A 12,098-nucleotide genomic window follows, 5' to 3' on the forward strand; every position below is an offset into this window, starting at 1 on the left:
ACAGTTAAAACATTCATTGGGGGAATGACTCAACAACAAATGCCAATTGTGGAATATGCCTGTAACCCGAGTCAGAATCCTCTGTAGTCGGAGGGATTTTTTTGTATGCCACTTGAAACAGTCCTTCAAAAAAGCTATCCATCCTAAATGTGTTTATGCCCCGACACATTATTTGGCAGGCGGTGTCCCAGCCACACTTGGCTACTGCCGACTAATCGTAAAAGGAGGCTGCACCTGCTGTGTTGTCACTTTGCTCTACATCGGAATCCCAGATATTTTCTTGGCAAGATGTTTTTATTCAATATGGCAGGCAAAAGTGCTCTGCTGAACTGGTAATTAATCCATTGCATTTGCTGGGACAGTAGTAAAAAAAATTACAAAAAAAGCATTGACAAATACTGTAATACATAGAGCACAAAGCATGTGACGATAATAATAGCATATATTACTGTGTGTTATATACATTTAAAAGGAGCCTACATTAGCTCTGTCATGACACAGACATTTATATGATAGGGCTATTAATACATCTTGTTCTCAAATGAAGGCTTTGCAATTATCAGCGCATAAACAGTTTAATCCAATAAGTGAATACTGGCTGGCTGTGTCGGGGGTGTTTGTCTGGAACAAGTCTTCTCCAATCCGCCCCTCACACCATGTGGTGTCATCCATCTAGGCAGCATCACAACTCAAATGTCTTACATAGAGTACAATTCCCTTTACAGAAGCTTAACATAATCAGATGATGTTCACACTGTTGCCATAACTTACCAGCTTTGCAAAGTCAGGTTCACCGCTTGAATGGCTTCTGTGAGGCTAATAAACCACCACAGCATCGGATTACATTTTAGTTTGCACCTCATTTGTGTTTGAGTATTCTTTCTTTTGAATTGTTCACCAATTGTGTTTAAGTGGTGTGGATCATGAAAAGGGGATTTATGGATGGATTTACACTTCTAAATAGAATTTAAATTGAGTTAATTCCCCTGTAGCACCTGGCATCGGCCGTCCTGGTCAAAACTCTTGTACACAAATGGTTATTTGGGTCAATTTCCCTTCCCCCAAATATGTCCTGCATCCGCTGGTCATTTCCCTGCTGTCAGCATCTAGAGAGCTCACTGCAATATGAGTTAGTGTGCCAGTCCACCCAGAGTATTTCTGTATTGAATATGCAACATGATGGTGAGCACGGCTGTGGGGGATTGAAAGGACATCCTTGAAAAATAAATGTGTGCGTGTGTGTGTGTGTGTGGAGGGGGGGATGTCATAGATATTATTGGTGTTCATCCAAGTGCAGGTGAGGCTCTCATTCGAGATAAAGGCACTGTGATTGACAGGTGGTCTGATAGCCCCCACATCCTACAAACACAAAAGGTTCCAAAGTAACTACGCGAGTCCTTTAATTCGGTGCAGATATATTTCTCTTGCAGTAACTGCATTTACCTGTGATACAGGCTGGCGGTCTGGAGAGGGCTTCTACCCCAGCTGCTGGCCTAGGAGGAAGGAAACACGGCTATTTATAGATACATTTGCATAGCTTAATGTAGGTAAAATGTCATGCATATCATGACTGCGTTTTTGCCCAAATATGAAATTGGACACGCTGGTGAGTGAGTAACTGTGTTAATGGCCACGGCACAGCAGGAACACAGCTCCTCGAGTCAGTGACCTCAGAAATCCTGCATTAACATTTGAAGAATGTGAAAGTCGGAGAGATATTTTTAACTTAGTCACAGGACAGGGGAAAAAAAGAGAAGAATTCAACACTGGCAATGAACAGAACTATTGTTAAAATAAGTTCATATTTCACCTGCTTTCCTTGAAAAGGGGTTGAGGCCAGCAGAGGAAGGCTGAGATGGAAACATGGCAGGCGGGGGAGGAGGACAGAAGCCACTGGTCGGCGGTAGCTCCTGAGAAAACAGACAAAGATATACATTATAGACCGCCAAATTGAAGCCGAGCAGCATAATGTTGATTTATTCGAGTCTTACCATCTGAGCCGGGCTTCTCTGCTCTGAACTCTCCTTGTGAACATCTTTGGGCTTCGACTTGAACCAACCGCCAAACCAGCCGGCCTTCGTGCTCTGCATTAAGCACAGAGAGAATGAGACCCCCGTCCGACAAAAGCCATGCTGACACCTGTGGTTTGAACTGGTGACCCACTTGTTTAGGAGGCTCGCTGATCTGCTCACAGCCTTCTAAACCTTGCCGGATGCTCTGCTGGTATTGGCCCTGCTGACTGGCATTGACCTCAAGCATCTGAACCCCCATCTTCAGAGTAAATACAGATACACACCCAGGTAACGTTTTTGGAAACATTCAACAATACTCAGCGCGTTTAAAAGGGTTTCAAATCTTGAAAACAGTCCAGGATCAAGCCAATCAGTCCAATCCAGGAAACAATCACATATGTAACATCGAACCAGGAGGGTGCCATCTTTGTGTTTATTATCTGTAGGAACACTCCAAAGATTACTCACCAGGCCTGCTGAGGACGACCCAGCCCCTGCAGAAGAAATCCCCAAAACATCACACACAAGCCGACTCCCCATAGTACATACATGAATGGAGAAAGGGATTATCTCGCATTAGATTCTCACCCTCTGCTGCTGATGGACAATGTGGTGAGGCAGCTCTGACTTCAGCACTATCTGTGTTATGATAACAGAAGGCTTGGCTCGCTGTCCCTGTGGGCGCTGGGGGAGCATAAACCAGCGGTACTGGCATCGGAGAATTGGCGTGTGGCCTAGACAAGCAGGAGGAAGAGAACGGTGACATAATGGTCTATTAGCAATGGATATCACATGAGCAATAACGGCTTTCCTCTACGTCGCTGACAGACGTGGATTAGGCATGTTGCTGCCCATTTCGTACCCGTGTTGAGCTCTCTTATCGTCCCACGACAGAACGTTCAATTCCTCAGTCAGTCCTTCAACTTGATGCTCAAGGTTCGTTTGCTCCCCAGTGCCTGTGTAATAAAGGAGTTCTGGCTCTGGACTCTGGATGGCACGGTTTAGGTCATCCAAGTGCGATTCTGTAAAATAATCAAAATTCAACATTTTTGAAGTATTCTTTTGAGTATTTCTTTTTTTGCAGATATACAAGAAAGCAGGCGCAACAGACACTGCTGTCTAGTTGGAAACAGGCCACACAGCTGCATCATTTGAAGTAGCGAGAGGCCTTAAAATGACCTAAGGACACTTTGTCATCCTCATGGGCCAAAGCGCTTCCCTCAGGAGGTGACTGGAATGTTTCAGGACAGTCGTAATTCCCCGTCTGAGAAAAATAAGAAATGTAGACACTTATATAGTCTTACTGTAAATCAGACAAACAAGAGTTAGCCGCAACAATACTTTGAGCAAAATGCCAACGCTAGCAATGACGATGCTTCCATGCTGATGTTCAGCGGGTACAATGTCGGCCACGCTCACTGACTCCAATTAGCATGTTTGCTAACATTAGCTAAGTATTACTTAACAGTACAGCTGAGGCTGATTAGTTTTGCAGATATTTGGTCATAAACCACTTTGACCTGATGCTGGCGCTAGATGAAAAGTTAAGGGATCACCAAAGCTGATATTTCAGACTGGACCAAATGGACTGTTCAATAGTCCAACAGATAGACATCTCGAATGCCATGTAGCTGCCATGATATTTTATTATTTTGGACCAAAAGTGGGCTTTTGGAATTACGATAAAGTTGTTTTATTGCTTTTTTTTTAACCGTACTGGTGTGTTTATGTTTCATATTTGTGTCTTAAGGTGGGGTGGGTGTCCAACATGGGTCAACTTTGAGGGCCCCGGTCTCCTGAATTATTGGTCCACACATGCTAACATTCTCTTATATAGTAACATAGCATTCACATGCTCAAATCGAAAGTGGTGAGGTTAGAAAGTAATTGATTTCTACATATCAATTATAACACTTTCTGGGGAATAAAGCAGCTTGGCTTTATCCAACCGGTTAAGAATCCTATTAAAACTCAATTTCTGATTAGCCAAAACAAAAGACGTCTCATTTTCATATTTTCCCCTTAAGATTAGACATTTTTCTGAAATTAAAGCCATGAAGAAGCTCACCTGTAAACCGTGGTACCTAGCACGCAGCTGTCTCAGCCAGTCGGGTTCCTGTCCGGCTCTGTTAGCACCTGCTTCACTGAACTCACCCTCGGAGTGTCTCAGCCTGTCTGACAGCTGCAGGAGAAAGGACACATACATGCAAGTACATCTATGTAGACTTGAATTGGTACACATTGATTCACTTCGATCACAGTACTCAAATGCATAAGACATAATGTGTGTGTAGGAGGATGTGTGAATACCTTAATAACCTCTCCAGTCAGCACAAAGTAAAGCTCCCTCTGTCTGAGGATCGTCCGTCCCACCACCTCGCAGTAATGAAAGGCCTGGGATGCAAGGCCGCAGTCCAGCAGTCGGCTGGCATACAGGAACTTATACACCTGACCAAAACGCAGCAATGTTCGACATCAGATTTGAATACATAGGACCGCAAGTGAGAATAATAGTATTTATTAAAAAAAGCAATGGTTTGGTGTAAATGGTAGCTACCTGAAAGGGTGGTAGTGACAGGGCTTTTCCCCCAAGGGTCTGGCAGTATTCATACAATTCAGTGCACTGAATGGCGAGGTTCGTGGCAAAGTATTTAAAGGATTGCCTGAAGGAGAGGAGAGGACACAGCAAACCAAACATAAGCTAGAGCATGTCAGCAAATGCAGTGGCTAAAACAAACAGAAGATAATTAAAAGAAGGAGCAAGACAGTTACCAGCCTTGACTACTGGTCATTCCTTCTTATGACAATGGCAGATACATGGCATCAAGAGGCGAGGGCAGCTTACCTGTGGCTGCTGCCCAGAAGCACCAGTCTCTCTGCTTTCTGATTGAATCTCGCGAAGGGAACGCTGGCCGTCAGGTAGCACACATGGGCGGCATGTATCAGGCCTTTGGAGGCTGCGCGGGGAAGAGCGACGCAAAACAATCAGGTCGTATATCGGTGCAGAGACAACATTACACAACCTGTCTGTCGGTGAGCCCGTACCGAGGGTGTCCCCCATGGTGACGATGGCCTTCAGTTGGACGGCAGGATCTCCGGTCTCGTTGGAGAGCATAACAGCCAGATGGGGCCTCCAGTCGCCCCATTTTTCATTGCCACAGCACTGGGCATAGAGCATGCAGCACATGGCTCTTATTAGCTAATACATTTCAGACCGATGTCTTAACAATGCCATGACTGCAATTGTGGATATGTGCGCTGAGGTTATGGTCTGAATGTTTTACCATTGATACAGCAGGGATTCTCCCAGTCAGCAGGTGGAAGAGGGTCTGGAGTGGATCAGTGGCCATTAGCTGGCCTGTAAACCTGCCAAAAGAGCTGTTTGTCTCAATGCACACCTTTACAACTTATCAGTTAGAGAGAGAGCGTCGCTGCTGCTTCTGCTCTGCACAGAAGTGACACACCATGCTGATGTCAATCACAAATGAAAAAAATCTACCCTCATCCACCCTCCCCCAGGCATTCCTTTAGTGGCATGTGCTGCTGGGAGAGATTCTGCGGAAGCCAAAATAGTCTTTAAAACTGTATTGGGTTACATGAGAAATAGTTTACATAAACTTAAGTTTAGTGCTATATAGTGCAATGATGTACTGTTATTCAGCACACTGAGCAAACAGAAATAACCAAACAGAAATAAGCAATCACTACTGATTTATTAATAGAGTTACCTTTTGCCCAATTGACACACGCATGTTAGAAATAGCATTAATAAAAGCATCACACCCCTTTCCTCGTACAGAAAAATCTAACGTTTACGAACAGGAAGCCAAATTAAAGTGTCCCAGAGGTCTCATCTTCTCTTGTTTTCACAACTGTAATTACCTTCCACAGGTTCTAAATGAAGGGAATTATTTTTAGACGCAGGGGTGTGGGAAGCCACGTGACTTGTTGGACAGAGCTGATGAGATGTCCTGTCTTCCTTGCCATGTGCGACACGAGTCACAAGTATTAAATGTGTCTTCTTCTCTTAGTTCTGACTGCAGGCAATCGCTGAAGGAGTGCCATCCGTTGATTTTTCTAATTTTTTCATTACGAAATCGACTTAACTCGTAAAAACGTAAAATACATGTTTGTATAAATGAATTGAATGATAATTTTAGTTTCCACAAATTAACAGCCATGCTAGCAGCTCTGTCAAAGCTGCACTGAGCATACAGTGAAGCTTCGGGGTAATTACTAATGTCAGCATGCTAACATGCTCACAATGACGATGCTAACATGCTGATATTTAGCCGGCATAATGCGCGCTAAACACAAAGTGCAACGGCGGACGATGGGAGTGTAAGTTTTGGACAGGATTACAGGATACAGGAAAGGTCAAGGGGTCACCAAAGTCATTAGGATTCATACGCTGAAAAAAGCCTCTGCTTGCATATCGTCATAGGGCTCCTCTATGTCTTCCATGTTTTTCTACTACTTTTTTAATGTTATTGGACAAAGGGATGAAATTCAGATTTAAAAAAAGAGTGATTTGGGGAAATGTATCGACTGTTTATGTAACCGCTCCTTTCCATTGTGTATGGGGACAATGCTCTTTGGGTAAGTGTGCATCATGGGACGACAAAGAAGTTACAATACCCTGTGACACAAATATGTCAAAATGCCTTACGGCCCAGCTGCGTTCCTGTAGACTTGGTGAAAAAACTGTAAACTGATGATGTACTCCTGATACAAGTCCACATTTCAAGTTTCTTGTCAGAGGGACAATTTTTTTCACCAATCAACGCTTGTGTGTAGAGTCGTATACAGATTTCTTGCAGCTGTCACAGAAGACTTTACTTTTCTCACCTGTTCAGCACAGTGGTGTACGACCTGTTGTCCATTTTGCTGGCCAAAAACAGTGCATGCCCCCACAGGCCGCTGTTCATTGCTGACTCCAAGGCCTCCTGCAAACCACATGTAAAGTGTAAGGGGGCAAACGCTCAGATCCCAACACAGTATGACATCCAAGGCCACGAGTATGAAGATGAAAAGCAAAGCTTTTGTGTATATGTACTTTTCTGATTACGGTTTGACATTAAAAACATACGATTAATCTTAAAATGCAATGCATGGTTCAAGATGAAACAAATGGATCTCAGCCTTATAGGCTTGTGGCCCTTCAAACAAAAGCCGTGTCTCGTGAGGCTTCTTGTTTCAGATGTCTACTTTGGTGCAACTGCTATATTATTAGCAGTTCCACCAGTGGAAAAGTTTACACAGCTGCAATCTAAATTAAATTGTTCTGCAGATTTAGTACTTTTACTTTTGATGCTCACGGTACATTTAGCAACGCTTCGATTCTTTGCTTTTTCCCAAGAAGGATTTTAAATGCAGGACTTTTGTTGAAATGGAATATTTATTTAATTGTGGTATTGGTACTTTTACTTCAGTGAAGAAATTAAATAAATAATAAACACATGATGAATAGATAGAGAGTTAAAAAAGGTGGAAAACCTTCTTTCTCCCAGCCAGCAGCAGTTGAGTATAGCTCTGCAGGACCTTCTCAGAGGTCTCAGAGCTGAAGCTGCTCCAGTCTCCCGTGAGCAGGTCATCTCCCGTGGGAGGTGATGCTTCAGCAGTTGCACCGTCACTAAAGTCAATGAGTGTGGGAGCCTCTGACTCCCAGCTTCCTTCGGAATGTGAGTCCTGCATCAGCAGCTCTGCGATATCTGAGCCAACTATTTGCTGAAACAATGGAAATGGAGAGAACATTGTAAAATTAAAACACAAGATCACTGACATTTGTTGTTGGATGCTGAGTCCACATGCCACGAAGAGACATGATTCACATACTCCATTCTGTCTGCAGAGCAGGATCAGTAGACTCCACAGGAGGGCAGCAGATCTCTTATCATGCAGCTCATCACCGCTTATGCAGGCGCCCGCCCTCTGGTGGGCAAACTCTAAAGCATCCACTTTGTGCAGATCTTCCCTTCAAAAACATGAAAAGCAGAGTACATACAACAGTCAAACATTGAGCTTTAAACACGACCACAAGACCATTCTGCTAAATATATTCTACTGGCAATACCTGGTTAAGGGCCCTGGGAAGTTTCTCATCTCCTGCTGTTCCTTAGTCTCACCCAGAATGACCTGTGCAGGCATGAAGACAAGAATACAGTCCGAGTGGTGAGGACGAAGACAATGTAATAATGTTTATTCACACAGACTAGTGTCGCTCCTACTTCCAGACTGTGGACTTCCAGCTGGCCGAATTTCTCCCGCGTGGACAAGCCTGGAGTGACCCGTATCAGCTGGCCCGCTGGCCCGAAGCTCACGACCACATGAGGGATGGAGTACTTCAGAGGTGCTGACATCAGATGCATCCGCGAGTGCTCTAAAGGAGATGTGGAGCACAGAAGGACGTAAGGCGCGTCACGGTAAACCCTGCGTGGGGTGAGGGAGAACGAACGGCACGCTCACCTGCGTCAGACGTGTGGACCGATTGGTGGACGGGCTCGCTGTGTTCCGCTCCGTTGATGTACTGACTCAGCTCACAGCTGCTGGAGGACAGCCCTGAGTGTTTGGAGCTTTCCAATGTGCCCAGGTAATAAGAGGACACCTCTTCGTTGTCTCTGGAGGGATTCTCCTCGTAATGGTTGAGGTACTGCTGGGAGTTAACTTGGCCTTGGTCATACCTGAAATAATAATAATACATTTTATAGTTAGTTGAAGCAGCAACGAGCGGTGTTGACATTTAAAGAGGAAGACCTCAGTCACTGCTGTATACGGACGTTTATGTCTGACCAACTTTAAACATTGTTAAGAAGAGTATTAGTCAAATAAAGGTATTATTATTTGTATAATGAAATGAATGAATGAATGAATATATACTTTATTAATCCCCAAGGGGAAATTTAGTGTCGCATAGCAGCCATTTACACAGAAAATAAGATAAGATACAAAAAAAACAGGGATGAAAGATATATGCAATAATAATACTGATAGAATAAAGATAAAATTAACAACAACAATAAAATAGCTGTATAAAAGAAAGAATAACAGAGTATTAATTTAGGGATTAAATTAACTTAAATTAACCTTAAACAGTAGAGGTGCAAGAGTGCAAGTATGTATGTGCATATTAAGGTGTAAATGCAAATATAATAAAAATAAAATAAAAATAACAACAACAACAAACAATATAAGAGTGCAAAAATGCAATAAATGTATATAAATCGTATATTTTTATATAATATGATATGTTAAGTGTTAAGTGTATACATTACATTATGGAAAAAGCAATGAACAAATGACACTGTATGGTTAAAAATAAACTAAATTGTGGTGCAAAAACACCACAGCAATGGTTGCACATCACAAACAATGTTTCCAAAGAATTGTATTCATCAAGTTTCTGCTGCCAATAGAAATGTAACCTTTCGGCTCACCTGTGCTCATCAGTGTAGGAGCTCCCTGAGTGCTCCTGCCTGTAGGATCCGTCTTGATAAGGGGCCGTTCTCGAGGAGTCCTGGGCCGCCCACGGGCCGGCATCTTCATGGGAACAAGCAGCAGCTCATTTGTTTTAACCAAGACATAAAGTGTAGCGCTGCTAATGAGAGCTCTCTTGTATCAGTGTACCTTTTGGTCCACGCTGTCCCCTGTAGTAGTCTTGGTCATAGTAACCATAGTGGTCTCTGTAGTCCCAGTGGCTGTGGGGTGGATACTCATATCCATGTCTGGAAATAAAAGGGCCTCTGGTTTCATCAGTGCATTCATTAATTGTCCCTCTAAAGAGAGCATACCACTCTGCAAACACTGATCTGCAGAGCTTCCCTCTGACTTTCTTTTACCTTTCTCATGGTGACAGGTAAGTATCCCAGCATGCACTAAACAGCAGGAAGTAAAAACATGCACTCAACCCAATGGGTGACGCACTTGAGCCTGGGCTTTTGCACCACCGTGCTCTTGCAAACTACATTTTCCTTTGATGTAGTTGCAGTCACGGCGGCCCGATCCGTGTAATAACAATCAGTATAAGATGACATGATGCCCATTTAATTTAACCAATTTTGGAGAGCTGTATGCACAGTCCCATTACTGTACACACCTGGACTGGGGTCTTTGGATTTCCGGATGGCCGTAGCCATGAGGATACTGCTGAGCGTTGTGAGGATACTGCTCCGGTCTGGCCGGAGGACTGGTGTAGTGATCCCTGTAGCGGGCATCCGTCTGAGCCCAGTGCCTGTCCCTCTCTCTGGGGTTCGGCGGTTGGTAGTTCTGGTCCCTGCCCTGCTGAGAATACCTGTCTCTGTCTTTAGTTCTGTGGTGGACGGGGTCGGGCCGGGGGTGACCCCTGTGTTCCATGATGACCTCCTGACACAAGATCAGCCTCCCTCAAAACCTGGAGTAAGTAAAGTAAAATCCCCACAGTGAAATGTTGTGTTTAGGCTCTTGCTGCTCGCACATGCCAGATGCAGTCAAAGTACACCCACCACTGCCACATCATTTCACGGGAAACTCATACAACAGGAGCTGATAAACGAGTCTGCGTGATAACAAGAGGATAAAGTTCACCCATATAACACTGTGTTGTTGCTGCACAGGAAGCAGTGCTAAAATGACGATCCAATGAGAGGGGGAAAGAAAAACTTACCAATGGATACTGTAACATAAAAATCATACCATTCAGGGTATGAATAATCCTTCACCTCCGTTATATTTGCATGGTGTGTCCCAGCAGAGTCTGGTCAGTGAGCAGAGTAAACAGTGCAGCACGCCCTGAGAAGTTTGACAGCTGCAGTCCCGCAGGGCAGGAAAAGAGGAAATCACGTCCATCTCCAGGCTATTTCCAGCAAAAGAAAGTTCTGTCAGTCCTTTCTGTGTAAAGTCCACATGACTACCCGTGTCCTCAGATCGTAGGTCACGTGTGTGTGTGTGTGTGTGTGTGTGTGTGTGTGTGTGTGTGTGTGTGTGTGTGTGTGTGTGTGTGTGTGTGTGTGTGTGTGTGTGTGTGTGTGTGTGTGTGTGTGTGTGTGGTAGGGGGAGACGTACTGTAGAACTTTAAAATACTGAGTGTTGCCACGTTGCCGGTAGAGAAGATGCAGCGCGCCGCCAAAATCGGTCATTTGGAGTGTGGGGGGTTGAGCTGGTCTCCGGTCGGTTTTAGAGATGTTTCTGGGAACGTAAGCGCCGTGAAACTGACTCAGAGTCCGCGCCGACCACTGCGGAGCTGAACGTTTGCGCTCCTCTCCCAGCAGAGGCGCTCTGACCACGAAGTGAGGTGTGAGAACTTTTATTATATTAACATCAGTTGCATCTGTATCAACCTCTGAATAAATGAATACAATGTGTATGCACTTTATTGTACTACTTGTACGGGCAAATGGTGGTCTGTAACACGATACTCGTACTCTCTGTGCTTCACTATTCTCAGGGCTACTTTACACTTCAGTACAGTCACCTTTATGTTCTTACTGTCCTTAACAATGTGGATATTTCCATTTTATCCTGTGCCTTATACAGCTTGAATAGGTCTGTTTCACAGCAGGCCTTTTTACTTTTGTCTATGGTGAATGTGGTCAAGTAAACTAATGCAATATTTACATCACCATACATCTTGTAGCAATATCTCTGGAAATTAAATTAATGTTAATCAGAATCAGAATCAGAACCATGTATTGTCACGTGTGTGTTCACATACAAGGAATTTGTCTTGCAGGTGGTGCATAACAATAAACAATAAACAGTCAACACAGTGCAAAAAGAAATAGGAACATGACATTTACAATTTTAATTTACAATAGAATAAAGTGCACAACAAACAAACACAAAATCCCAAATGAATGGCTCACTTCTGATGACTTATCTTTGTGTGCGATGGTGCATTTAGAGATACTCCAGAGCTGCTATAATTCACATTTAATCCATTTCAAATCAGAGCTATTTATTTACTTTGCGATTAACTGGGAGAAGCGGATTTCCCCTCTCAGTAGCAGTTCCCCAGTCAGCCACGGGGCGTCGCTGTATCCCCAAAGACAAAACGATAGTGAACCACGTCTTTCCGCGTGACCAACTGAACCGGTTTATGCAAATGAGGCGCGG

General features: G+C 43.9%; 1 protein-coding gene across 1 annotated transcript; it reads right to left on the reverse strand.

Annotated features, from left to right (window-relative positions):
- Positions 1–1,799: 1,799 nt before the first annotated feature.
- On the reverse strand, positions 1,800–10,361 carry sec16b (SEC16 homolog B, endoplasmic reticulum export factor; the record flags this gene model as incomplete). The annotated part of the gene is made up of 22 exons (XM_079221540.1): positions 1,800–1,910; positions 1,992–2,084; positions 2,164–2,271; positions 2,481–2,506; positions 2,601–2,746; positions 2,875–3,034; positions 3,192–3,276; positions 4,081–4,194; positions 4,323–4,460; positions 4,570–4,675; positions 4,858–4,969; positions 5,058–5,175; positions 5,297–5,378; positions 6,861–6,958; positions 7,509–7,739; positions 7,848–7,986; positions 8,086–8,147; positions 8,240–8,391; positions 8,478–8,692; positions 9,446–9,548; positions 9,636–9,733; positions 10,105–10,361. 22 exons carry the CDS (start codon positions 10,359–10,361, stop codon positions 1,800–1,802), a joined length of 2,754 nt encoding a protein of 917 aa, XP_079077666.1.
- Positions 10,362–12,098: the final 1,737 nt, after the last annotated feature.

This window comes from Taurulus bubalis, assembly GCF_910589615.1.
Source record: "Taurulus bubalis genome assembly, chromosome: 7".
Taxonomy (NCBI): domain Eukaryota; kingdom Metazoa; phylum Chordata; class Actinopteri; order Perciformes; family Cottidae; genus Taurulus; species Taurulus bubalis.